At 51.6% G+C, this 26076-nt stretch overlaps 14 protein-coding genes across 14 annotated transcripts; 4 read left to right on the top strand and 10 right to left on the bottom strand.

Annotated features, from left to right (window-relative positions):
- Positions 1-140: 140 nt before the first annotated feature.
- PC9H_005316 (uncharacterized protein) lies at positions 141-1474 on the bottom strand (the record flags this gene model as incomplete). The annotated part of the gene is made up of 3 exons (XM_036774891.1): positions 141-1262; positions 1340-1388; positions 1443-1474. 3 exons carry the CDS (start codon positions 1472-1474, stop codon positions 141-143), a joined length of 1203 nt encoding a protein of 400 aa, XP_036633393.1.
- Positions 1475-1737: 263 nt separating this feature from the next.
- Positions 1738-2304, bottom strand: PC9H_005315 (uncharacterized protein; the record flags this gene model as incomplete). Its single annotated transcript, XM_036774890.1, has 2 exons — positions 1738-2074; positions 2129-2304. 2 exons carry the CDS (start codon positions 2302-2304, stop codon positions 1738-1740), a joined length of 513 nt encoding a protein of 170 aa, XP_036633392.1.
- A 224-nt stretch (positions 2305-2528) lies between these two features.
- Positions 2529-3625, top strand: PC9H_005314 (uncharacterized protein; the record flags this gene model as incomplete). Its single annotated transcript, XM_036774889.1, has 6 exons — positions 2529-2813; positions 2871-3007; positions 3078-3155; positions 3223-3379; positions 3445-3495; positions 3554-3625. 6 exons carry the CDS (start codon positions 2529-2531, stop codon positions 3623-3625), a joined length of 780 nt encoding a protein of 259 aa, XP_036633391.1.
- A 1044-nt stretch (positions 3626-4669) lies between these two features.
- On the bottom strand, positions 4670-5776 carry PC9H_005313 (uncharacterized protein; the record flags this gene model as incomplete). Its single annotated transcript, XM_036774888.1, has 1 exon — positions 4670-5776. The coding sequence occupies one exon, from the start codon at positions 5774-5776 to the stop codon at positions 4670-4672; it is 1107 nt and encodes a 368-aa protein (XP_036633390.1).
- A 599-nt stretch (positions 5777-6375) lies between these two features.
- PC9H_005312 (uncharacterized protein) lies at positions 6376-6840 on the bottom strand (the record flags this gene model as incomplete). The annotated part of the gene is made up of 1 exon (XM_036774887.1): positions 6376-6840. The coding sequence occupies one exon, from the start codon at positions 6838-6840 to the stop codon at positions 6376-6378; it is 465 nt and encodes a 154-aa protein (XP_036633389.1).
- A 108-nt stretch (positions 6841-6948) lies between these two features.
- COX15 (Cytochrome c oxidase assembly protein cox15) lies at positions 6949-8440 on the top strand (the record flags this gene model as incomplete). Its single annotated transcript, XM_036774886.1, has 5 exons — positions 6949-7002; positions 7079-7299; positions 7356-7849; positions 7903-8090; positions 8144-8440. The coding sequence occupies 5 exons, from the start codon at positions 6949-6951 to the stop codon at positions 8438-8440; spliced, it is 1254 nt and encodes a 417-aa protein (XP_036633388.1).
- A 117-nt stretch (positions 8441-8557) lies between these two features.
- On the bottom strand, positions 8558-9666 carry PC9H_005310 (uncharacterized protein; the record flags this gene model as incomplete). Its single annotated transcript, XM_036774885.1, has 6 exons — positions 8558-8817; positions 8903-9103; positions 9157-9245; positions 9298-9401; positions 9464-9610; positions 9664-9666. 6 exons carry the CDS (start codon positions 9664-9666, stop codon positions 8558-8560), a joined length of 804 nt encoding a protein of 267 aa, XP_036633387.1.
- A 1085-nt stretch (positions 9667-10751) lies between these two features.
- RAT1 (5'-3' exoribonuclease 2) lies at positions 10752-15312 on the top strand (the record flags this gene model as incomplete). The annotated part of the gene is made up of 15 exons (XM_036774884.1): positions 10752-10850; positions 11154-11202; positions 11253-11389; positions 11439-11468; positions 11519-11621; positions 11672-11785; positions 11835-11986; positions 12036-12161; positions 12209-12722; positions 12776-13580; positions 13629-13709; positions 13760-13817; positions 13872-14017; positions 14074-14377; positions 14428-15312. 15 exons carry the CDS (start codon positions 10752-10754, stop codon positions 15310-15312), a joined length of 3603 nt encoding a protein of 1200 aa, XP_036633386.1.
- A 181-nt stretch (positions 15313-15493) lies between these two features.
- On the bottom strand, positions 15494-17820 carry PC9H_005308 (uncharacterized protein; the record flags this gene model as incomplete). The annotated part of the gene is made up of 6 exons (XM_036774883.1): positions 15494-15617; positions 15660-16084; positions 16138-17242; positions 17296-17360; positions 17413-17506; positions 17630-17820. 6 exons carry the CDS (start codon positions 17818-17820, stop codon positions 15494-15496), a joined length of 2004 nt encoding a protein of 667 aa, XP_036633385.1.
- A 277-nt stretch (positions 17821-18097) lies between these two features.
- On the bottom strand, positions 18098-18970 carry SEC22 (SNAP receptor; the record flags this gene model as incomplete). The annotated part of the gene is made up of 5 exons (XM_036774882.1): positions 18098-18252; positions 18310-18471; positions 18525-18685; positions 18743-18852; positions 18899-18970. 5 exons carry the CDS (start codon positions 18968-18970, stop codon positions 18098-18100), a joined length of 660 nt encoding a protein of 219 aa, XP_036633384.1.
- A 196-nt stretch (positions 18971-19166) lies between these two features.
- On the top strand, positions 19167-19984 carry PC9H_005306 (uncharacterized protein; the record flags this gene model as incomplete). The annotated part of the gene is made up of 5 exons (XM_036774881.1): positions 19167-19193; positions 19251-19327; positions 19382-19538; positions 19591-19765; positions 19830-19984. 5 exons carry the CDS (start codon positions 19167-19169, stop codon positions 19982-19984), a joined length of 591 nt encoding a protein of 196 aa, XP_036633383.1.
- Positions 19985-20203: 219 nt separating this feature from the next.
- Positions 20204-21631, bottom strand: PC9H_005305 (uncharacterized protein; the record flags this gene model as incomplete). The annotated part of the gene is made up of 10 exons (XM_036774880.1): positions 20204-20299; positions 20366-20394; positions 20479-20589; positions 20648-20664; positions 20724-20814; positions 20892-21116; positions 21166-21178; positions 21247-21466; positions 21529-21554; positions 21608-21631. The coding sequence occupies 10 exons, from the start codon at positions 21629-21631 to the stop codon at positions 20204-20206; spliced, it is 852 nt and encodes a 283-aa protein (XP_036633382.1).
- Positions 21632-21776: 145 nt separating this feature from the next.
- On the bottom strand, positions 21777-23373 carry PC9H_005304 (uncharacterized protein; the record flags this gene model as incomplete). The annotated part of the gene is made up of 3 exons (XM_036774879.1): positions 21777-22140; positions 22201-22770; positions 22820-23373. The coding sequence occupies 3 exons, from the start codon at positions 23371-23373 to the stop codon at positions 21777-21779; spliced, it is 1488 nt and encodes a 495-aa protein (XP_036633381.1).
- Positions 23374-24340: 967 nt separating this feature from the next.
- Positions 24341-25464, bottom strand: PC9H_005303 (uncharacterized protein; the record flags this gene model as incomplete). The annotated part of the gene is made up of 6 exons (XM_036774878.1): positions 24341-24390; positions 24440-24490; positions 24541-24706; positions 24766-25108; positions 25165-25332; positions 25376-25464. The coding sequence occupies 6 exons, from the start codon at positions 25462-25464 to the stop codon at positions 24341-24343; spliced, it is 867 nt and encodes a 288-aa protein (XP_036633380.1).
- Between the last annotated feature and the right edge of the window lie 612 nt (positions 25465-26076).

Genomic DNA, 26076 nt, shown 5'->3' with positions numbered 1-26076 from the left:
CAAAGACGCAGCGGCAAGAAATGGTAAACTCTATGTGTGGTAAAGATCGTACGAGGGCATAAGCAAAACCGAGGCATAAAAGTCATGACGGGAGAGGTGTCAGCGAGAGAGTCTATAAGAGTGAAGGATGCTAAGAATCCTTAGTGCCCATTCTGCTTGCTAGCTTCCTTGTCCTTGTCCTTGTGGTGGAAGATGGAGGACACTCTCCTGAAGAAGGAATCCTTCTTCTTTCGTGGGGTGGTGCTGTACTTGGAGGACGTAGGCGAGTCACTAACCGATGAACGAGACGATGAACCGGGGAACGAAGGGAAGCGCTGATGGCCCTTTTTCGACGGAGTCGTAGGAGCACTTGGAGGGGGTGTCGTAGGTGCAGGTGGAACGACAGTTTTCTCCACGTCGGTGGCTGGCTCTACCGCGGTACTCGTAGGCGAAACAGGATCTGTGGCCGTCTTCTCCGCAGGGGGTGCTTCAGTTGCTGTCTTTCCATTAGGTTCTTGGGATGGAGCGACATCTGGACTAGGCTCGGGAGTTGCCTTTGAGGGTACACCTTCTGTGGTCAGCGTGGGTGTAGCAGTCCCATTGGAAGCACTTGGAGTGACTTCTGCAGGAGCATCTGCTGCGATAACCACCGGTGTGTGCGTGGAGGCTTCTAGGGAGGGCGTATCTACCTTGGTGGGTACAGCTGGGACAGGCTTCGGGGTAGAAGACGACTTTGCAGGGGATGACACCTGGGGATCCACTGGTGTATGTGTGGAAGGCTCTACGGTGGGTTGGGCGGTAGAGGATGTATCCGCAGGGATGGGAACGGTTGGTGGTGGTACCGAAATAGGAAGCGAAGGTACAACGCCGTTCGCCGCAGGTATCTCGACTGGGACCTTTGGCGCTAGCGACTCGGGCTCCCCAGTAGGTTGCGTGGTCTCTGATTGAGACGCAGCCCCAGCAGGTTCGACCTCAGCAACATCCGGTGTTGCAGGAGTCGATTCTAGCACTAGTGGGGCCTTGCTTATCTGAGAGGGTGCGCCATTGGGCACACCGTTGACCGCCGAGCCATTTTGAGCAGGCGTGGGTGCAGCGACCGGCTTGGAAGGTGAAATGTAGACATTATTGACATTGCCTATGGCATCTCGTTCAGTCGGGTGACCATCCTCCACCCTCCAGACGCCATCAACCACGAACTTGTAGGGAATTCGCTGCCCCCAAGGAACTTTGACAACACCTTCGAAACCAGTCGCTGTTCGTGCAAGATGAACTGTTGACGACCACTGTCGTCGGGCAACATTTGAAATTCATGATCAGAGCTAGTTGCTACGACAGCGGAAGCAAAATGATAGTAGCTTACCTGGTCGAAAGTCCCTGTCACGATCACATCAGAGACATCAGTGGAGGGCCTAATATCGGAATGTGAGGCAAAGCCGGCAAGTCACAACTGAGGTAGAGCGTACCACCGAAAAACAGCTTCATGCAAATCGTTCATGGTGAAACAGCGACTTGCGACCGTACGACCGTTAGGAAGGATGTTGAAGAGGACCGGGACCGCTTGTCGGAAGTTGGAACATGTTTGACGGCAAATTCCACCCCTTGCCTCTGCCTCAGGGGCTTCTTATCGCAAATGTACGGAAAATACAGAATAAGTTACCAAATAATTCTAGTGAACACATCAGAGTCGTGTAAAAGCTACAGTGGATAATCGTAATGGTGTCCATTTTAGTTATGTCCGAAAATCGTTGCAGACATTCGTTATAGGCGTTCAAGCACCTCCTCCATGACTGCATCCCAATCAATCTGTATCGGAGACCATCGGCGTACATCGTCGGGTAAGGGTGGTGGTGACATCGGTGAAGATGGTATGGGCGATGAGCATCTCGTTGGAGACACGGCGGGAAATGCTGATATAGGTAATGGTGGCACGGGTAGTCTCCTTATCTTTGCAGTTGGCGAGGGTGGTATGAAGCGGCCAGGTGCTCGCGATTCAGGTGGCGGCGGTGGCGGCGAGGGTGGTGATGGGAGTGGTCTCAGCCGTCTCTGACGCCGTTTAATATGGTGTCTGCGCTGCAGTGAGCATTCTGAGCCAAAGCTGACAGTAGATTAGCTTAAAGTTTAGCTTCGTATCATAACGGAGCATCCTCACCTCTGCGAATCTTCTGAACTCTCCGAGGAAGAGGTCGATGAAGACCCGACGGATAATGACCTCCACAGCTGTAGGGTACCAGCGTCGGTCTCGCTGTAATCGCTGCTCGTCCTCGTACTGCGACGGGACTCTCTAGGGCCCTGAACGCGGGTCGATGGGCAATGCCTGAGTGACATCCTGCAGGTGTGAGAGTTGGGGGGTATCGCGAGGTGGTAAATTGCTGGGGATGCACATGGGTTATATGTACCGGATCGTGAGCCATACGAGATCTGATGGTGGTGGGCTGTGAGAGCGGGGACCGGCCAATGCACCTGATGGAGAAGTATGGGATCAGTATAGCTGAGTATACAAAGTCTTGAGGAACCGCGTGATCGATTTTTGCTTTCGTGTTTCATACTCCATGGGTGCCCGGGTTGAGACACAAGTTGCAGATAATCCTCTGCATGGGCTTGCTCTCGAGGAGGATTTGGATATTCGGGACCCCTTGCGACACTACATGGGAATCGAATCTTCTGATAGTACTGTGGTACAATCATACTCAATGCTCCCAGAACAGCAATATTCGGTCCAAAACGATCTCATCAAGCTTCCACTGGGCCAAAGAAGTGATACTCCAGAGATCGTTCTCACATTAGCTATTTCGGCGAGGGAAGGATGTGGTGGTGTGGCCTGGCCGGCAGGACAGGTAACCTGTAGGATCACAGTTCTTGATGAAATGGTGCTGATTCGTGATATCCTCCAGGTTCTAGCAGACTATCTGATTGAGAAAGGCAGCGATTTCCTCAAGGGTAAGACTATCCTCGAGTTGGGTAGTGGCACAGGTCTCGTCGGTCTTGCTGCGGCCATCCTGGGGGGGCATGTTTGGATCACGGACCAAGCGTTTGTCCATTTGCTCGTTTCGGATGCTGAGATGACGCTTGAGCCTGATCTCCATATGTTTCCCTGCTAGGCCCTTGCTCGACATCATGCGGCGCAACGTAATCCTCAACGATCTATCGCAAGAGGTCACCGTTGCCGAGCTTGACTGGTCAGGCCTAATCTTCCGCTCTTTACGGGACTATATCCCCTAAGATGTGCACTTTCCTCTCGATCAGGGGATTACCCATACCGGAATCAATACCCAAGCCCGACATCATTCTCGCAGCGGACTGTGTCTACTTCGAGCCTGCCTTCCCTCTGCTTGTCAAGACCCTCACCGATCTATCGGACACTAGCACCGAAATACTGTTCTGTTACAAGAAACGGCGCAAAGTCAGTAGATCGGCCCGGGGCCATATACGTACACAGTATCACTGACCATCGTCTTGCATTCGCAGGCGGATAAGCGGTTTTTTGTCTTGTTGAAAAAGGCATTCACATGGACTGAGGTGAGTGCTGAGGATGATCATGATATCATCTGCTCTTGACTTATCATGGCTCGTGAAGGTGTTGGACGATCCGGCTCGAAGCATCTATTCACGGGACGCAATCTCGCTGCTCCGCTTGGTGAAACGCTGAAACGAAACTAAGCGGGCCCGCAGTCTCGCGCGCGATAATCACATCATCTTTGGGTACTTTCGGGAAATATGATAGAGTGTCTGGGTGTACGGTAAGCAAATGGGAATAAATCGCAACTTAGAGATTCGAGAACGCACGAGATCCGATGTTTGAACGCAAAGCGCTCGCCTGGCGTTTGAGGGTTTAAACATTTGTGGGCAAGCATAGCATGTTTCGTAACATCCGTGCATCGGCAGCAGTAAACTGATGGTGGCGGTGAGACTAATGTCTTCTATGAAATATGTATACTCTACAGAAGGTGGTAGTGCCTCGCACGTAATACCTACCCATGAGTTTAGTGATTTCCATCATGTACATGGCATCGAAGGGTAGTTTACGGAACTTAATACAGGGCATAGAACCCCCAAGGGTGAAAGCCACGTTGGGTACCGATCATAATAGTTACTTCTTGGTTGAAGTTCATGATTACAGTGATTTCGTCGACAGTCGATACTCGCGGTTCTTTCGCCATCCGGAGACCTCGGGTTACCAGTAGACGTACGTACCTCCCATTTCACGACTGCTAGACCCCCCAAACCCATGATCCACTGGAAGACAGCTTTCTGGAATTCGAAGACGGTTGTTATTGTTAAATTAATTGAGGCCATGCGCGGGGATTTGCAAGGGTGGTATGTCCCTGACTCCCTGCGGCCCAGTCTCAGGATGTCCTTCCTGTGACGCATACTCTCGGAGGCTCTCGGATGTTCAGATCATGTTCTGCTTGCGTTTCAGGCTGCCACAATCTTGGGAGACTCCGACTCTTCAACGGGGTGAGAGCGGAGCAATGGTATGATTACTCACTGCAGGTTCTGTAGAACCGCGCTGCTATGGACTTGTAGCAGACATGACCTTGGGCAATACTAATAATAATAATCCTTGATGAGTTGTATGCTAAGTATTGTAGAATGTCAGAGAGAGAGAATTCGGGAGTCGAGTGGGTACGAAAATATAGGAAAATCGAAATTTGTAACGGATAACATAAACTGTGGATTTTCTTCATGGATCTTAATACCGAGTATAAGACTTTCGAGTTCTGTCCTGGAATTCTTGCCCCGGTTCTGTCCAACAAATATACCTACGTTTTTCCAGTTCATGTGCAGAGTACTGTAAGGTATCTCCGTGATAGCACCTGTCGAAGAAGTTGCGCACATGCTCCAGCATGGTGCTGTCTTCAAATCGGCGGGGCCAGAACGTGCGGAGTCGCTCTATGTTATCCACTTGGAGTTGATCGAATATTATGGCCATCCCCGGTTTGGCCTCCAAGTAGGCAGTAATGTCGCATAGGTAGCGGAGGCGGAGCGGTGTTGAACGGGTGCGGGGTGCGTCACCCATATGGGAAGAAGTAGTGAAGGTCAGCTGGTGCAACAGCGGTGCGTTCTCCAAGATTGAGAACATGCCGTCGACGCTCTTAGAGAGCTGGGTTGCATATCGCCCAAGATGCAGGGACGTTAGTTTCGATAACCAACTTGCATGGGTAGGCAACAGCCCGGAGTGATTCAGGGACCTTAAGTTTGCTAGCCAGTCCGCTTCTGCTGGGAGCACCCAGCACCTGACGGAGCGTAATCGAGGTGCCACTCCTCCGAGGAAGTTTGGAGGGAATTCCACGCCTGTGTCGGACGTGATAACAAGGGATTCCAAGATGGGAGCCGGTTTGACCAGTCGGCGGACAAGAGCCGCGCCTCCGTAAGCATCGATCTCCAACTCCTTGATTCGCTCGGGTGACTTGACCAGTTCGTCGATGATGAAGTCGGGGGTGCCATTGAATTCTCCAAGACACACGCGCAGTGGGGCTGCTTTGGACCTTGCAAAGATTTCAGGAGCCCAGTTGGAGTGCACGCGGTTGACGAAATCCGTCCACAGCAAAGGCTCGTTCAACGCGATGTTGCGCCAGGTGCGACAGACCTGCGTGACAGACACCCACTTTAGGTGCGGATACAGACAATGTCTCCCGTAGTTGAAGGAGCCTAGGATTGCAAATATCTCGATCAATACCTCCGGGGGTAACTTTCTGGTTTGGCTACAGTCTGCGTTGCGACGCTCGCACAGCATGCGTACGTCGGCGGGACAGGCGTCGATTTGGTCGTCGTAGAACTCCTGAAGTGTATGAGCCATCCCGGTATAACGGTACTCGCCCTTAAGACGGCGTAGAAGGGAACTTGAACACCCAGCGCTGCGGAACGAATTGTCAGCCTCTATGGAAACATGTCACTGCACGCATTCACTAACCAGATACAGTATAGTGATTATGGACCCAGAGGTTAAATGACCTTTGTGACAAGAATTCGTACTCGGTATTGACTTCGTAGATTCTTTTGGTAGCGCGTAAGTGGACAGAAAGCAGGTTACCTCGAAGGATAGTGGAGAATGGTGCGATTAGGCTGGCTTGCGAGCTCAAGGGGAAACCAAGCTGGTAGTCGAGGTATGTAGGCAGTACTTATATACTTGCTGTAGTATGTAGTTTGTAGTCCGGAGTGAAGGAGGAATAAGAGCATGTTGTTCATGGAGAGGAACAGACGGTATCAAAGCAGGACATGTGAAAACCAAGGACAACAGGAAGGTGGAAGATAGGGTAGCCATTGTCGTGAAGGAGGGCCTTGTATCGCGCCATGTATTTGAAGATCAGGAGGTCAATCTATCAAGACGAGTGTAAATTATAAGATAGCGGCTATCAGTTCACTCTGTCGGTATAGTTTTTATCTGCAGAGGGGAGGTTATGAAAAGAAGCCGAATGATATCGAATTACACACCTGAATTCCATGGATGCCCTCTATCTCCTTCTTCAGCAACTCAGTCACCATCCGGTGCTGCTTAATGGTGGAGAGACCCTTGAAGGCATTGCTGGCTATTGTCACGGCGTAGAACGCTCCGCAACCACCTTCACGGAACAGTGAGCTCGACTTTCTCTGTAAGCATGCACACGACACACCAGAGACATCCTGCACCTGCAGTTGCGTGGGTTTGAATTTATCCGATAGTTTTGAGTGTATGAGCTTCTCCCCCTCAGAGAGCTCTGCCGCTGTCGAAGAGTACAGCCGCAGCTGACGCGCGATGGGAGCGAGCCTTCGTAGAGTGATGGTGAACATAAAGAGCGCTTCCGATTGGTCAGCGCGCCCTTCGATCATCCATGTCCGAATCCGGAAGCGCGACCCGGAAAGCAACTCTCCGTCGTCTTCCATGTTGCAAGGCATCTTGGCCGCCTCGAAGAGGGGGCTGCCCTCCGTGGCCTCAGCACTTCGACCACCTCGTCTAGCTAACCTTTCATATAGACCGGCTTCTGCCTTGAAATGGCGAGCCCTCTCATCCAAAGCGAGGCTCACATTTCCGGCGAATGCTTCAAGGTCATACTCAATTCTCTCGCTACCGACCAAAACCATTGGCAAAAGCCTCGAAAATCGGTTCTTCTCTGCCAATCAGGCCCCTCTCCCCATCCTTACACCACCGCCAGTTGCCAGATGGCTACTCTTCTCTTCGACATTAGTCTTCGCCGTGATAGTTGTCGGCGGTGTAACAAGGCTCACGGAATCTGGCCTGAGTATCACGGAATGGCAGCCCGTTACGGGAATATTACCCCCTCTGACACAAGAACAATGGCAAGTCGAGTTTGACAAGTATAAACTTACTCCTGAATTCAAATTGTGAGTTGACACAACTTATGAATATCCCTTGCATAGTCTACTAACAATTATATCAGGCTAAACCACTCTATCTCTATCAACGACTTTAAGAGCATCTTTTACATGGAATGGGGTCATCGTGTCCTTGGCCGTCTTATTGGAATAACCTTCGTGCTTCCCCTCGCATACTTCGCCATCCGCAAAAAGATTTCCACCAAAACAACCCTCCGAATGTCAGGCCTCGCCGTGCTAATTGGTGCGCAGGGTGCTTTAGGATGGTACATGGTGAAATCAGGTTTGGACGACTCGTTGATGGAAACCCCTGGAGCCGTACCCCGCGTCTCGCAATACCGCCTTGCAGCCCATCTGGGCTTGGCCGTCGCTCTCTATGCTGGCATGTTTGGCACTGGCATGGCCGCTATCAAGGATTGGAAGTTCGCACACGGGGCGCCTTGGAGCGGTCTCAAGAGCCCAGAAGCGATCTCGAAGGTCCTGGCTAACCCCATTGTACGCCGGTTCAAAACGCAATCGTGGGCTTTGGCTGGATTGGTTTTCCTCACCGCGTTGTCAGGTAAGTTGACGCCCTACTGTTAAAAAGACCGTCGCTCATGTTACAACTTGTAGGAGCATTCGTCGCTGGTTTAGATGCTGGTTTGCTGTACAACGAGTTCCCTCTGATGGGTGGACGGTTAGCGCCGCCCGCTGATGAGCTGATGTCTCGGGCTTATGCTAAAAGTGCGGATGGGTCCGACCTCTGGTGGAGGAACATCTTCGAGAATCCAACAACCGTACAATTCGACCATCGCGTTCTTGTAAGGATACTCGCTACTTCTTCACGTGCTCTTGGCCTCTAACCGACCCTCAGGCCATCACTACTTATCTGAGTACAGGGCTTCTCTATGCTCAAACATTCAAGCCAGCCCTTCGCGCTGCTCTCCCGCCTTTGGCGCGCATGGCAACCGGTGTTGTGTTTGCCATGGCTAACGTCCAGGTGTTATTGGGCATTTCTACTTTGCTGTACTTAGTCCCCGTGCCTCTGGCTGCTGCACATCAAGCGGGCAGCGTGGCTCTATTGAGCGCAGCCATCCATCTTTTAGTGACATTGCGTCGCCCTGGACTGGCAGCTCAGTTGCTGCGCCGAACTCGAAGGAAGCCCACGTAGATATTGATCTCTTGGACTTGCCGCCTATTTATTGCCTCGACTTAACAACGCACACCACTCAATGTTATGTTCATACTAGAATTCAGTAATCGAAGGGAATGCTATTAGCTGTACAATTTACTCCGCCATTTGAACATCTTCGTCGCCAGCCGTTGTCGTGGGTGCTGGCGCGTCTTTGGGTACCATGCTGTCTAAGAAGACTTGGATTTTCTCCCCCTCCAGAATTCTGAATGGTCCAGCGGGTGGAACGGCCTCTTCATGTGCACTTGATGGACCGACAATGCCGATCGAGGTGTTGTTGATGGTGAGTTCTTTGTCCTGTTGCAAAGTCTCCCGCAATGCGTGCAGCCCGTGTTTGATCAGCTCCTCCAGAGTGCCTACAGCACAAAAATCGATCACAACCAGATGAAATCAGCGATCTTCATTACACCAATGTACGGCGCAAGATGAGATGTTGCTTACAGTCTGCGAAACTCTTGTAATGCTTCTCGAGATACGTTTTTGCGCTCTGACTTCTCGCGCCGATGGACATGGCGAAGTATTCGTATGAATTACCCGAGGGCGAGAACTCGTATAAATGGGGACCCGTTTGGTCTTGTCCTATGACAAGGAAACCGACACCATAAGGTCGTCGACCGTACTCTTGTGTGTTTACTTGGGCCTCTGAATGCAGTAGTGTTAGCAAGCAACGTCCTAGAGAGATGTAACGGGCGTACTATCAGCAATAGCCGAGACCAATCGGTTTACGGGCACCGGTCGATTGAAGAGCATGCGTGAAGACATGGCATGTTGTCGCATGAAGTTGCTAGAATCACAAATCGTTTCACGCAATGGGATTCGAAAGTAGCAGAGCTTACCTCAGTACACGCGCATCAGAGGTCAGCCCAGCAATAGCAATCCCAACATGATCGTCTATCCTGAACATCTTCTGCTGGTACGAGGCCAGCTCTCCAGTCGAACGCTTCATCACCATACCCAAATCTATTCAGTGATCTCAGCTCAGTGACGCCTCATACAACGCACCTTCAAAGCCAGCAAAATAGAATGCGTCTTCGATCGCAGACCCACAGCAGCAGATCCCTGCTTTACCGCCTCCAAGGCATACTCGACCTGATGAAGGCGGCCTTGCGGCGAGAAGACTGTGTTGTCTGAATCGTAGGTATTGCGAAACTGTACGAGGAGGCTCAGGACGCGTACAAAGATTGTTTCGGATTTGCGCTTACCATGATGGAGAGGGAGTATGTTCGAAGATCGCGAGGCAGGTACTTGTATAGCAGGTGACGCGTTCAGAGTCGTGACCTCCTGAGCGCTTATTTCAACGGTTGGCACTGATCAGCGTTCGTTCATTCGTTCATCGACAACGTTTGTTACAAAATAATCTAGAGGTGAGTGACATCGACTTGACTACTACGTCTTCACCTTACACCGCCTATAGTGACTACCCACCATCCGTCCCATTGCCGTACATGTTTATACTGAGTTATCCATGGTCAAACCAATGAGCTTGCGGCGGTGAAATGCTCGTGTCAGAGAGATCCGCTTCGCATGCTAGTATACGTAAATGCCACCGACGTGAACATGGCATGGATCGTGAATTACAAACATAAAATGTAAGTTCGTCGTTAATCTCTAACGCGCCAAAGTTGGCACAGAGACGTCAATATTCTGTGAATGGAAGGAATCAGAAGTAATTACTGGGACAGAGCTCCTGCCCGCTTTCAAAAAGGGTGCCATCTTCCCGCTCCCGCACCGGGGATTCGTCCAAGGTGAGATGAGTGGTGGATGTCGCATCGCGTCTTGAACTCATAACCTACACGCATAGAAGCTTGAATCAGATGGGGCTGCCCAAAGGCAACCGTGTACCCGCTCGCCGGGCACCTAGCTGGATTCGAGTACTAGATCAACGAAGGGCGGTTGTTCCGTCCTAGCGGGACCCCCTCAGTCGATTGCCCACCTAGCACGCACGCTCACGGACTAACAATAGTCTTACCCTCACCGACGTCGCCGCATTGATCGGGGCCCACTCCCACCGCTAACACCAACGATATCTGTAGGACATATCCCAAAACCTTTTCAAGGCCTTTCATCGTACTACCGTAGCCATAGGTTATAGGGCGGACGAGAGTATGCGTCGCAGAAGGATACTTGGAAAGATCAATCACATAGTTGTTACCTCACTGACAAAGGCCAGGGATCTGGCCCTGCGAGTAGTTAGCGCGGATCGTTCATAAGTCCCTTACCAATGGGCGCTTCGAGTTGACGCGCGTTCTGAATCCATGATGTGGAGTGCTAGTGACTAGTGAACATCAACATGATCCATCGGCTACTTTGTCTCCAGAGAATCTTTGGAGAATTGAAAATCCGTGTGAAACACCCAATATGGGAAGAAAGCGATCAAAGTGCAATCAAAGTGTGTGTCTGTCAGGAGGAGGACAGGGGATGCCGCCTCCATTTCCACATTTAGGTTAGGCGGCGCGCCTAGGCGCACGTGGACAGCGCGGCTATTGCCGCAGTCACGCTTTCCCTCGTCGTCTCTACAGATTAGCGCTCTCAGTTCTGGTCCCGTCGTACTTTCACGAACAAGAAACCCCGTAAATTCCGGTCCCCTCACTCCAAGAATATTGCAAAGAACGCGACTCTAATTTCCCTTTCTTAACATGGCACGTTGGCTGTACAATTGGCTCTGATGCATGTATTCATCACAACTTATTAGGGTGTCCCCGCGCTCTTCCGTTGGCTTAGCAAGAAGTACCCAAAGATTAGTGAGTATCGTAGCTATCGAAATCCACGACGATTGTGACGCGTGGACCAGTATTCCCTGTCGAGGAGGAGGACGACACCGTTATTCCAGTTGAAGACGGAGAACCTGTATCCATACCGGTCAACATATGCACTCCCAACCCTAATGGCATGGAGTTCGACCACCTCTACTTGGATATGAATGGAATTGTGAGTGCTGCCGCTTCCACATGCAATCTGGTACTAACAGCATCTCCAGGTCCATCCGTGTACTCATCCAGAGGGCAAGGTGCGTGCTCTGTCAGGCGTCATTTTCATTTCATTGACGCATCCTAACAGCCCCCACCCGCAACCGAAGAAGAAATGATGGGGGAAATATTCAAGTACACCGAACGGGTCGTTAATATGATTCGCCCGCGTAAACTTCTCTTCATGGCTATTGGTCAGTTCGCTACTCTCGGGTCCTTGGTGCAAACTAACGTCCCGGAGTAGATGGTGTCGCCCCTCGTGCAAAAATGAATCAGCAACGATCACGCCGTTTCCGCGCTGCCCAAGAAGCAGCAGATAAAGAGAAGGCTCGTCAAGAATCTTTACTCTTGTGGGAAGGTACGTGGTCTTGCCCTCTCCAAGGGACTCATACCAATAGTCCCCATAGCAATGGGGAAGAAGGTGGAAGACGCCGACGAAACTGTTCCGCCCTGGGACTCGAACGCGATTACCCCAGGAACGCCCTTCATGGATCTTCTGGCTACTTCGTTGCGCTACTGGGTAGCCCTTAAAATCAACACCGATCCCGGCTGGCACGGGGTGAGTCCACATCTCAAATACCGCGTTCTCCCTACTAAGGTCTCTACAGATGCAAGTCATCATCTCCGATGCTTCAGTCCCCGGAGAAGGCGAACATAAAATCATGGATTTTATTCGACGTCAACGTACGAACCCCGGATACGACCCGAATACGAAACATGTAATTTACGGCTTGGTAAGGACCTTCGCCGTATGGTTTTCTGGTTTGCTTACGATCGTCAGGACGCGGATTTGATTATGCTGGCGCTGGCTACACACGAGCCATACTTCAGAGTCCTGCGAGAGGATGTATTCGCTAATGATGTTGCACCTAATGCCTGCCGCATATGTGGGCAGGAAGGCCATCGTGCTGCGCAGTGCACTGGGACGCCGATGGAGAAAAAGAAAACGCCTACAGAGAAGAAACCATTCATATTCCTGGACGTCGCTATTCTTCGTGAATATCTTGAGGTCGAGCTCAACGTCAGCAATCAGCCATTCCCATTCGATCTGGAGCGCGCTATCGACGATTGGGTTTTACTCATCTTCTTCGTCGGTAACGACTTCTTGCCGCATCTACCGTCACTGGAGATTCGGGAAGGTGCGATCGACACGCTGTTGAAGATATGGAAACAGGAATTGCCTAGAATGGGTGGCTACTTGACGAACCATGGCCACATGGAACTGAAGCGCGCCGAGATAATCCTAGAGGGTCTAGCACAGCGCGAAGACGACATCTTCCGCCGGCGACGCGAAAGTCAGTCTCAGCGCCGCATCTCTGCTGGCCATCACTAACGTTTATGTTCATAGCTGAGGAGCGACAGGACCAAAATGCAAAGCGTCGTAAGATAGAGGAAGCCAATAATAAAAAGACCTTCTCTATGGGGCCTTCAGCGAGTCTTGGTTTGACCAGTGCGCCGACTGCCCCGTCATCATCCGCCCACCCCTCTCTTCCTCAACGACCTGATTTTGCAGCGAATGCAGATTCAATAGGCCTAGGCGCTAAGCCAACAGTGGAGTCTGTGCAATATGTTGCTAGTGCTACTACAGCTTTGGCTGGCTCTAATCGTGATGTTGTGGCTAACCGAGCGGCAATACGAATGGCGAATATGAGCGCGGCTGAAGTACTCAAAGCTGAACTATCTAGTCTGGTACTCGTGAAGCCTAGTGCATCATCATTGCCTAAACAACCATTGTCTACACCTGATCCCACCCCATCATTACCCACTTCTTCCGCTCCCCCAACTACTGCCACTGTGGCATCTGAAGCCGAGTTTGAGGAAATCCCCGGCCTGACACAAACGATAGCTGTTGAGCCGCGTGTAAACGGAGATGATATGAACGTTGATGCTCCTGTTGCTCATAATGCAGAAGTAGTGAACGTTGACCCAGACGCTTTCATCGCCAGCGCAGTGGCGCTCGGAGACACTCAGCCAAGTGGCACATCACACGATGAACTCGCAGGGACCAAACGAAAGTTCGGTGAAGGTCCAGGAGAGACTGAGGAGGATCCTGAGGTCATAGAGGTTGCGGACGACGAGGACAGTCCTGCAGAGAAACCCTTAGCCCTTACAGTGCGTCCGGACGGAACCGTAGAGCAAGAGGATACAGTCAGGTCAGATCACTCTATGCAGTCCCGTCTTTATGGCTCACCCCTTCATAGACTCTGGGAACCGGGATACAAGGCTCGCTATTATCAACAGAAGTTTGGTTTCGAACCCTCTGACCAGGAAGCCAAGAAGAAGTACGTCTCTTGTGTGCTTTGACCGGACTGTTACTCACCATAAAGTAAAGGATCACAAAATGCTACATCGAGGGCCTATGCTGGGTGCTACATTATTATTATCAAGGGGTTCGTCGTTCCATTCCATCGATGCCTATAAGCGTTAATCAGAACGCGTAACAGACCCCAGCGTGGCAATGGTTTTACCCCTACCACTTTGCTCCCTTTGCTGGCGACTTTGAAGAAGTCGACAAGATGGACATCATCTTTGAGCCCGGGCAGCCCTCTAAACCCTTTGAGCAGCTGATGGGTGTATTCCCCGCGGCTAGGTATGTATAACATCCCTGTTTTGTTTCGTTCTTCGCCTTAATTTTGTGCCTTGTAGTCGAAAGCACATTCCGGAAGCATTCCAACATCTGATGACCAACGAGGAATCCCCCATTCTCGATTTCTATCCGACCGAATTTCAGATCGATATGAACGGAAAGAAAATGGCATGGCAAGGGGTGGCATTGCTGCCCTTCATAGACGAGAAAAGGCTATTAGAGACCATGGCGATACATTATCCTAAATTAACGGAAAGCGAGGTCCTGCGCAACCGGTGGGGCAACAATGTACTGTTTGCCTCCAATCACCACCCGATCTATCCTTTCTATGAAAGCCTATATGGGAAACGGAAAACCGAAGAGGTGCCGATTTTTTCTATCACGGTACTTCATTCATTGACATCATACAACAGCCAGTACCTATCGATCCCGCACTAAGCAAAGGGATGAGCGGAACCGTGCTACCAAACGCTGAATGCATTCCTGGATCGACCTACTATTGTCCTTTGACCACCCAAGGTCTACCGGACATTAAAAACGATCAATCATTATCCGTCTACTACTTCTTCCCGAAACAACTCACTCCTCATCGCTCTGTCCTTCTGCCTGGCGTCAGGCTACAGGCGCGGAAGTTGAGTGCACAAGACTTAGAGAACACAAGGAACGGCTATCGACGAGGTCGGGGGCGTGGGGGCGGCTTCGAGCGTGGGGGCGAAGGACGTGCAGCCTGGAGGGAACGCGATGCGCCAGCTCGTGCAAACGACTTCCGGGACGACGTCAGATCCTATGCACCTCGCGGACACCCTGCTGTTGGCGGTTGGGGAGGTCGCGGTGCTTTGCCTTACCCTCCAAGGAATGCAGTCTCCCATACGTCTCAATACGGCGGCTACGGAGGGGATGATGGAGGTCAACGCCCCCAACCGGGGTACGGCGGCTACGGGCAGCCCTCAAGAGGTGGGCCGCCAAACCACGGCAACGCCTATGATAGTCGTGGTGGGTATCGCGGTAACAACAATGGCGATAGTTATGGAAACTACGGGCGTGGTAGAGGCGGGTCGGGTGGAGGGAACTATGCAGGAGGCGGTTATGGCAATGCGCAGGGGGGCGGTTATAATAATTCGCAGGGAGGTAGGGGAGGATATGGAGGATATGGTAATGCGAGTGGCAATGGTGGTAATAACGGTTACGGAGGGTACGGAGGCCAGGCCAATGCTGCAAACGGTACCGGAGGGTATGGCGGATACAACAATGGTGGACGTGGGGGAGCGTATAATAGAGCGAGAGGTCGAGGTTGGTAGGACTCTCGCCTCCTCGCTCCTTGAGCACTCTATCTTACGTGCACAATTTAATCCCTGTTTTCACGTTTCATAAGTAAATAAGTTCCATTCGCTTCGCTTGAGCTTTACGGATTATACACCCCAGAAAGTACAGACATGATTCATGAAGCAAATTTAGTGAATATCATTATATCAACAGTGTCTAGTAATGGCCCATGCCAAGGCCCTGATGAGGGGAAGGAGTGCCAACCATCCCGGGGTAAGAAGAACCTCCTCCAGGTAAAGCACCAACGGGAGGGCCGGCCATAGGGTTATTGCCACCATAACTTGAACCGCCCAGGGGGATGCAGGTGAGATAGAGAGAATACTTCTTGTCTCTCGCCTTCGCCTTGCGCCTTGCCTTCCTTTCCTTTCGACGTCTCTTTTTCTCCAACTTCTTCTCTTTCTGTCGACGCCTAGCTTCCATAACCTCAGGAGGCGGCATTCCCTGCCGACCATACACTCCTTGAGATCCAGCATATGGATCATCGTCCGAGTCATCGGACTCGGAGGAAGAAGAGGAAGTTTCGTCAGAGTCATCATCGTCATCATATCCGGGAAGGACGCGGTCAACTGTTCCAGCGCGTTGACCAGTTCGGCGTTCGCGACCTTTATAGAGGACGAGCTCGACACCCCGGGCTTGGAAGAATGACCCGTTCCATAGATCGAGCAAATCCGCGGCAAGAGTAGAGCGCTTCGCAGGCCTGTTGTTTCCAGGTACTGGAAGCCGACCAGCCCAAGCAAGGGATAAATCCTATGGACGAGTGTATTCAGCACAGGTAGCAGATTACTAGTCGGTAAGCTTACCTGCGTCATGCGCAGCCAATCTTCAAGCAGAACGTCATGCGTTTGCAGGACAAGCGGCATTCTGGGCAGGTGTTCCAAAATATCATCCATCTCCAAAATCTTCATTGCTTCGAAGGGAGTGAAGGACTGGGCGGCATTGATCGGCCTTGAGAACCCTTGCGGTGCTTCTAGCCTAGACTGATCACTCGGGAATGCGATGGCGTTGGGCATGCGGGGCGAAGCACCAATATTGGACTGTGGGTATGGCTGGTAGCCGCCGGGTGCCCCACCAGGAATGGGTGTGGTCGCCCTGGATCTAGGTATAGGCTGTTGCACCGAGCCAACCGGCTGACCCGCGAGTATGTGGCCTTGCGGATATATCCCGCCAGCTCCAGGAGGCCCTCCGAAGGGAGTTGTAGATCGTTGGTAGGCGTCCCCTGGCCTTGGGGAAGGTGGTGGGTAAGATGGTGCGGGGTATCCTGTGGCCATAGTTCCACCTGGAGCGTAAGGAGAAGAAGGCCGCATATTGGGGGAAGCACTTGGGTACGGCGGCCCAGACATAGGATACGTCGCTGGAGGGCCCGCAGCGGGGTAAGGCCGAGGGTTGACATATGGTCCCCCCGTGGCCGGGCTGTACGCCCCAGGGACAGCATACGTCGGGCGATCGCCCATATTACCGCTGACCTTCCTGAGTCTTTCTTGCTCGTTGAAGCTGTACTTGCGAGGCCGCCCAAGGGCCGAGTTACTGAGCTTGCGCTCGCGTTCTGCATACTGCACTTGCTCCATTCGCTCCCGGTCGATGTCGAGGTCACCGAATTGCTGGTTGAGACCACCAACGCCGCTATTGCTGTATTTGCGTTCGCGATTATACCGATCCCTGTCGTAGACTCCGCCAGTACCAGGTGCGGGCGCAGGCGCGTAAACATTGCTGTAGCCACCACTGGGAGAGATGCTCGTGGGGAAAGCCATGGGTGAGACCCCTCCGGCATTGAAGCTCTTTCTGCGTTCGCGCGCCATGGCGTCCATGGCGCGAGCTTTGTGAAGCTCGCCTTGCTCGTCACGGTTCTTCAAGCGCTTTGCAGCTTCCTTCTCTTCTTTGCGGCGTCGCTTCTCCTCTTCCTTCTGCCTTTCAATGTTCAATCAATACATGCAGATCGGTGACCAGACGGAAATACACACCAGTCCTTGAGGCTCCTCTGCTCGTCTTTAGAAAGATACCCTCGCTGCCATGATGCGGCAAATTCCTGAGGCTGTTGATCAACACATACATAGATTGTTGTAAAAAGCCAAACGTACCTCAGTCGCTGGTTGAGCCCCAGCAGGCAAGATCTCCGTCGCTTCAGCAGGGATCCATTGAATACCGCTCACGATTCCGGTAGGGGTTTGATAACTGCATCGATCGCGCCGATCAACATGAGAAATACACAATATTGATCGTAGTCTGCATACCTAGCAGGAACAGCTCTGCCATACATGATTAGTCTTTGTCCGATGTCTACTTCAATGAACTTACTTGAATGGATGGTAGATGAGTTGACCATCAGGTCCAGTGGATGTGGTGTAGGTTATAGAGCCTGGCGAGATCTGATTAGCGGCAGGCGGCGCAGGGCTGTGAGCGCGATAATTGGCAACTTGAGGTGCGGGACTGTGACTGCGATAAATCTGATTTTCTGGCGCAAACGGCGACGGCGCCCTATAAGCCATTGTCGAGAAAGCGTTTGGAGATCAAGGGAAACAAAGGGACGGGCCAGTAGTTATAGTACCCTCAACCCCTCTTCAAGGCGCCTATGATAAGATCAAGATGCAAACAGATATCCCTAGACCGGTTTTCCCATTCAACCTTGCAAGGCACTGCCGCAGACACACGAGGACGTTTGCTGACTGCTGATCTACTATTAACGTTGTTAAAGGGAAATTAAATCGCAGTGAACGCGGATATAGATATCTACATGGTCTACACAAGCACGAATGTCCATAGCACTTACGAGAACCTCCACCACAGTAAGATTATGAGGATGAAAGCTACTGCACCAAGGGGGGCATATTGTCGTAACATGGCTTGGAAGTTAATGTTGCGAGCGGCCTTACGGTACTTTTCTGATTCCGAGCGTAAGGAAGTTGATAAATGGGACATCCCTGAGGTTCAAGAATCGTCAGGGAAGGCTGGGGCAAGTAAGCTGAGGGTTCACGCACGGTCCAGTGAGTCCCCTCTCCATAGCAATTCCTCCATGTTCTTCGTCATGATTCTCGTAACGTCCTGTAATTCGTCGTTCAGCTTGTCCATGCCTGATGCATTTGCAGCGCTAGCTGTCCGTGTATCTTGGTAGAGGCGTGCAGTTTTCGACATAAACGTATCTATAGCAGGGAAGGTCATGATGGGCGTCGCGCTGAGAGGCAAAGTATCTCACCAAACCCCACAAACGCATATGGCTTCCGTACGGTTTCAACCTTGGGTCCGTATGTCGTCGCAAACTCTTTGGATAGTTCGTCAAGGTATGAAAAGGCAAGTTTTCGAGGATACGACTTGTCCGTGATCACAAAGTACACGACATTGTCTGCGATGAGGTAGCTGGATGGAAAGTGAGCATTTAGGATAGCACCAAGCGCCACACACAAGGCAACGCACTGCAGAGTGAAAGGTCCACTTTCAATTGAGCACCGAGGCTCAGCATTTGATGTTATGCGCCGACATATGAGCTTGACCTGTTGCTTGTGTTCTTGCAATAGTTGTTCCGTCTACAGCGTGGTGAGCATTGAGCAGGAAGCCGGGTGGCGCACTTACATCCTCATCGTCGACGCTGGCGGCCAAAGGGAGAGAGTCGGACGCTCTGCAGATGGTGGTCGAGCGTACCATGGTATGTGGAGGGATGCGAAGCTCAGCTGGAGTTTCTTCCGCCACGAATGCGGAGGCGTCACGTGGGGACCTGCAGAGTACGTGTAGATTTGCTCCCAAATTTAGCAGCACCCTGACTGTCGCCGTTTTGATGTTCTAGTAACCGGCAATGGCTTGGACTCAGACCCGAGGCCCCCTTTCTTGATCCTCTACCACCATGTCACTGTTCAACGTCAACAAGCAGGTTAGTGTTCCCCCCCAAAATTCGAATCAGGTTTGTTGATGCTGTTTGGATCTATAGCTTACTTTCTACGGTGCATATCACTCGAATCGCGTAAATGTGGCCATCCATATCATCTTCGTACCAGTTCTTCTATGGTACGCAGCAGGCGCAGCACCTTGAATGGAGGGTACTTACTGCTTGCTTTGCAGGACTTTCCAGGTGATGGCTACCCGCATTCCTTTGCCATCTGCAGTGCCGACCGTCCACCACGTCTTCAACGATTACCTGGTCTTCGATCTCAATGTACCGGCCATCCATGCTGCTCTGTACTTCCTGTATTATCTGGCTTTGGAGCCCGTAGCTGCCGTAGGTGAAACACATCACTGCTGGGATCAGCGCTCATACGTTATTTGTACAGATTCTCTACGCCCCCCAGTTGACCCTTTCTGTGCTTACTGCAACTGCCTTCGCCCGAAACGATTACAATGTAACCCAGGCTGCCCTTCTCCATGTCGGATCGTGGATCGCCCAGTTCGCCGGCCACGGTCTGGCGGAAAAGCGTGCCCCTGCTTTGCTCGATAATCTCATCGGCGGTGAGTTTCCTGCCAACCCACCCTATTTTCTTCCCGCGTGAGGTTCTCATTCCATCTTTCGCAGCCGTTGTTCTCGCCCCCTTCTTCGTCCATCTGGAATTGCTGTTCAAGGCTGGCTATCGGCCTGCATTCCACCGGGAGATCCAGAATTCCATCGGGGTGGAAATCGCACGGATTCGAAAGATACAAGGGGATAAAGCCCGCGCGAAGCAGCTGTAGTCAGGTCTAGTCGCGAACTCAATCAGTCACAAGGTTAATCAGGGCCAACCACGAAGCTGTATCCTCTTCTACTTGGATGTCTGTAGCTTGTATTATTAGTGTTTGAAACGATAATATGGGATTAAATTGATTAATGCAGCCAATCTGCTGGAGAAAGAAAGAGCTTCGTGAGTTACGTGCTTCTAGTAGTGAGAGGAGAGGCCCTTCTGAGCCAAGTCTTCAAACGGCAAGGCTGGTAGGAGGTGGTAACACCGGGTTTCCAATCGGCGTAACGTATGCGGAGGTTATCCCTCCGTCCACAGTAAAATCGGCACCCTAAAACCGATCGCGGATTCAGTTCAGTCTTATCGATAGACCACGGAAAGGCATTGCCGATCTCACCGTGACATAGCTACTATCGTCGCTGGCCACTGCGAGTGAAAATTCAGATTTAGCAAAAACGGATCAAATCGAGACGTCCGGGCGCCATGAGACAAACTAGAGTGTTGACGCACGGAACAACGCAGCCTTCGCGATTTCTATGGCCTCGCCGAAGCGGCCCATTGGGACGTGCACGAGCCGCCGTTCCTTCTTCTCAGGTGTGTCCAGGAAGTCCATGAGAAGGGCTAGAACACAAAGTCACGTCAATGGAAGTCAAGTACGAGGCTCAATCGAAGATCTTACGGGTCTTGAGAGGTCCGCTGCAAGGGAAGGTAGGTTTCTCAATGGAGGGCGTAGGAAGATTAAGGCAACAACATACGGGCACAAAGAGTTAACGCGGATCCCTTCTCTAGCGTGCACGACTGCGAGCTCCCTGCTCATTGCGAGGACGCCGCCCTTTGACGCCGTATCTATCCATTCGTTCATGACCCAATAAAGTGAGTTAGTGAAAGCGCGAACATTTCGTAAATCGAGAGATGATACCCACATGCAAGCTGAGGTGTCGCTGCCCCGAGGATAGCCACAAAGCTTGCCGTGTTGATGATGCTTCCACCGGTATGCAAACCTTTCGATTCGTCTGTCGGGTTGTTGCGCATGGCGAGGATCGCATACTTGCACCCCCACCAGACGCCCTTAAGGTTTATTTGCATGGTAAGATCCCAGATATGCTCCTCGGTCGTGAGCGCGTCGTCATCCTTAGGATGCATTATGCCTATTCTTTCGCTCAATGATATTGATAGATCGAACGTGGGCAAACATACCAGCGTTATTAAACTGAGCACATGAACGCAACGTCAGTTACGGAATGCGAAGAAGACGCGCTATCAATCAACAACTCTTACCATAACATCCAACCGTCCAAACTCTTGCACGGCTTTATCGACAGCGGCTTTCACATCTGCCTCTTTCCCGACGTCCGCTTTCGTAGCGATAGTCCTAACATTCGGGTATTTGCTCGCAATAATCTTCGCAGTCTTTTCGGCCGCATCTAGATTGATGTCCACCAGGACGACATTAGCGCCCTCTTGCGCAAAGAGGATGGACGATTCCAAGCCAATCCCCCTAACGGATCGCGTCACAGCGTCAGAGATCAAGATGCCTTGTGCATGGCAAGTCATACGCACGATCCTGCACCAGTAACAAGCGCTACCTAGAAAAACGTGCATGTCAGCATCGCAGGACTTTCACGAGTGCCAGCCGAACTTTGTTTGCGAGACGGCCGACCATTGCTCGAGTTTGTGAGAGAAGCTGAGAGAAGAGTCCCTGCTCGCTCTGATAACATCGATAGGATAGCCCCTATCTCTGACAGATGGGCCACAGCGAAAATTAGATAGCATCGCGACAACAAAGCATTTACAAGCAAGGGATTAAATCACCATAAAGGTATAGGAAAATCTGCAGGGAGGCTACCCCCACCCTCATCAAATATGTTGAAGAAATCACTTATGACCATCGCCCCAGCCTGAGAAGCATCATCGGACAACTGAGATGCGGGGAGTCCTATGCCTGGCTGCGAATTGAAAACGGGAAGGCTATCCGGGAGCGAGTGATCTTCTTGCGGAGGGCTATCAGGTAGGGGAGTAAATTTGGGTGCATCTGGAGGAGTTGCCTGCGGCGAATACTCCGTTAATCGGATGCGACTCTCTACTGGTGACTCGGAGGGAGAATCCAAGGAAGGTAATGCTGGAATGGGAGAAGCCGGCGGTTCCATCGCAGCGTCGCTCGTACTAGCCGATCTAAGATACAGAAGACAGTCGTTAAAGGAGCACAAGTATGTGGAGCGAAGATGCTCTCACTGTATTAACCTGATATCCGGGAAACAAGCCTGTAACTGGGAATTTCTTGCCAAGGGACTGCCGAACACCGACGGTTCCTTCTCCACAGCTTGAGAGCTAGGGACCATACACATTTCCTTGTGATCAGCGCGCAAAGACATTTGTCTCTCTGCAGGTAAAATCCGATGTCTGGTAGGCGTATCGAACATGCAAAACGCTTGTGTCTGAGATGAGGCAACCATGGGAGAGGCGTGAACGCTGGTCGGTGTATCGAGGAGGTATAGCGGTTGCGTCTGGGACGAACGGACCGCAGGAGAAGTGCGGACGGTAGTAGGTGAGTCGAAGGTGTACAGTTCCTGTGTCTGAGACGAAGGAACTGCGGGAGAAGAGAGGACGTCTGGAAACGCCGCTTTCCACCTCTTCCTTGGCGTGAAAGGCGGGCTTGCCAGAGGTTCAGAGGCCGGGCTCATGTACCACGGGGTAGGAGCGTGCCTCGACGAGCTCGGGGTAGGTTCTGGCGGCAATTCTCGCTCCAGGTCCTGCGATTGAGAGGACGGCACTACGTCGAAGAACGATGGATCTCTGGACGTACTGCGTGGTGTGAGATTAAGCAAGTATGACATCCTCACAAACAACTCACGGCGGTGAAGAAAGTGTGTGGATGGGTATTGTAGTATTGGTAGTCCCAAACGACGGTATATCTAACTCGTTGGGGCGATACGAAGGACAAGTGCTAGTAGATCCTATTTCGCTTGGGGATGGATTCTTTAGGCGCTTCGAGCTCACGGAGGATTGCTTTGGACGGTGACCGGGTCGTTCAGTCGTAGAGGCAATGGCAGCGTCTTCTGTATCGTCTTCATTGCTATTCGTGAGGTCGATGACACTAGTATGCAGTTTCCGCTCGGGCTTTGCACTCTTCGACGGTTTCGGCGCGTCGTCTTTCTTCCTCTGCAACAAGTCTGTGAGGAGCGTCTGACTTCCGGATGGTGAGTAATGAAGCTTCGCAGATCCCGAAGCTCGAGCCTGAGTAGTAGGGGAAGGTTTAGCCTTCTTTCGAGATGTTTCTGCCTTCGATTCTGTGCCATCCTGGGCGGTGCGGGCGCGTTTCGTGTGCCTGGTGCGAGACTTGTAATTATCTGAGGTTCTTCCAGTGGGTTTGAAGAAGCTGGTGATGGACTCCTCCCCGAGTGGCATGAAGGCATACGTGACGGAAGCAAATCAAGAGTCCCTGACTCTTTCATGGATCGGAGTTATATCGACGCGTTTCATTGTTTGGCTAGAACAAATAACGCGTCTATCACTGTTCTGCGTCCCGCTTCTTAATTCACCACATCCATGTCCGACGCGGCACAAATCAAGAAAAGAAAAATGAGTCCAGAGCCAGAAGCTCAAGATAACATCGCCCCAGTTGCTGGTCTCCTCGTCAAGCGTCACTCGGAGAAAGCCAGATTGCCAACCAGAGGATCAGCTTTGGCTGCTGGATATGATCTCTACAGGCATGCTGTACGGTATATCGGTGGAGGGGGACTTGCTAACTTGTATTAATCACAGCGCCGAGAAGAAAACCATTCCTGCACACGAGAAAGCCCTCATCGATACACAGATATCGATAGCTGTGCCTGTTGGAACTTATGGACGCGTCGCACCTCGTAGCGGACTAGGTCGGTTGCCAGTGCCTTCTTGGTTCTCTAATTAATCCTTGACGCGCCAGCATCTAAATTTATGATCGATACCGGCGCTGGTGTCATTGACGCCGATTATCGAGGCATCGTATTCGTACTGCTGTTCAACCTTTCGGACAAAGACTTCGAAGGTAAGTTTGATCGGAGAGAAGATGCAAACACTCACATCCATCGTAAATTAGTTCAAGAAGGCGATCGTGTCGCCCAGTTGATTCTTGAAAGGGTTTACACTCCCGATGTCATGGAAGTCCAGGATCTAGAAGAGACATTGCGAGGCGCAGGTGGCTTTGGCTCTACCGGTGGGCACGGTGCTCTCTGAAGGACTTTGCGAAATACAATGTTGTTGGTATATTGAGATATTGAGTACGGAGCCGAAGCTCGTGACTGGGAAAAGGAATAAAGTTACAGGTTGAGAAGATGCACATCAAGTACCAGACTCGTATGCTAAATTACTAGTTGCCCGACGTCTGTTACCCGCTTTACATGTTGCGATAGGTAGCCAACTGATCCTTCAAGCGAGTGACTTGGCCTAACAAGACAGTAAGCGGCTGTCGAAACAGCGGAGACAAACGAGCTACCTTCAGTGAATTGATCCATGCAGCTGTCGTAGGAGTAGTTCATGTAGTTGGCTGTATAACCGTGAGCCAGAAACACAATAACAAGGTCTAATTGCACGTACTGATGCTGTCCAAGCCGTCCTTTGGGCAAGTGTCGGCTCCCTTGGGGCATCCAGAAGCGGGTTCACCCTCAGGGGGAGTGTCCTCAACCTGGTCACCTTCGCCATTGCATCCGCCCTGGAACGTATGGTACAATCCGGTCCAGTGGCCGGCCTCGTGAGTGAGAGTCTACACGAAAAAGGTCGATGTAAGGGTCGCGTCGTCTGACCCAATCAACGGACACTTACCCTGCCCTTGTTGAAGTTCTCCGTCGCGCCGCCGGGGAGAGTCGAGAACAGAATCACGACGCCATCATCCTTCAACTCGGTCTTAGCATCGGATGGGAAGGTGGCATATCCAAGGAGACCCTTGGCATCGCCTTCTTCGAAGCCGACGGTGTAGACATTGAGGTCCTTCTCGTCGCCTTGCCTCAGTGCCTCCTTCATCTCGGTCTGCTCTGCTGCGTTGGGGCTGGCGCGGCTGAACCACTTCTCGTTGGTCGTGCGAGTGGTGTTGGCGAGGGCGAAGGAGATGCCTGCACTCGAGTAGTCCTTGTTCATGATGTCGATCTGCTCCTTCAACTGCGAGTCACTTTGCGGTAAACAGCGTCAGGTAAATGGTGATCCGTCAGTACAAGGCAGACTTACGGTACGTTTCCGCCTTCGGGAGCATCGCTCTTCTGAATGACATGGAAGTAGACATTGATGGGCGCCATCTTGTACGAGGCCCCCCTCGCAGCTGCCGACACTCGGTTGGCAGTGAAGGATTTCTCCGCAGCCGCAACCTTCTCAGCAGACGGCTCAGAACCGCATCGCCTATATAAAATACAATCAGTTAACGATCACGGATCAATTCCACGCGATTATTTGCCTGGGTGTCGCACTGTTGACTGGGCCTGCGATGACAGACGAGGCGAGAAGGAGTGAAGCTGCGAATGAGAAAAACATGATCGATAGACGGGGACTCGTTGCAGAGTACCAGAGCATCAAGGAACCTTTTTATACCGTTTGTTTGCCAAGAATCGTAGGCATTATCGCACTTGCCATGCTGCACCTCGTCGTCGGCATGGGTCGTCGAAGGTAGCGCACAACGCGATAACGCGATCATACATTTTTGCATTGCCGCGAAGCAGATAACTGGAGTGACATCGTACAACTCGACATGACGAGAGGTCGCATTGGAGTCGATACATACTCTCGTGGAGTAAATACGCGACTCGTGCTTGTGGCCGAAGACGCGCTTCCCTGGCAACGCGTATGCGCCCACCCGCCTTGCACGATCGTCGTTGGGGCCCCTTATGAAAATGGTAGAAGAGTCCCATTTCGGACAAAATCGGCGGCTGACTTGGGGCTTTCCAGACAATTTTCGGAGGTAAAATGCGCGTCTGCTGGAGGAATCTTTTGTACCATTTGTGGGACCTCAAGCTCAGTATTTTGCCTAAGTCAGTATAAAGTCCACGTAAGTCCATTTTTTGATGGAATTCGTCAGTTTCCGTACTTTTGATGTAAAAATTCCGGCACCTTCCTCTTTTGATCTTGTGCGGAAGGTCACGACGAAAT

Source organism: Pleurotus ostreatus (assembly GCF_014466165.1).
Source record: "Pleurotus ostreatus strain PC9 chromosome Unknown scaffold_3, whole genome shotgun sequence".
Taxonomy (NCBI): Eukaryota; Fungi; Basidiomycota; class Agaricomycetes; order Agaricales; family Pleurotaceae; genus Pleurotus; species Pleurotus ostreatus.
Note: the sequence above shows the minus strand (reverse complement) of the source record. Positions and strands in the feature narration are given on the sequence as shown.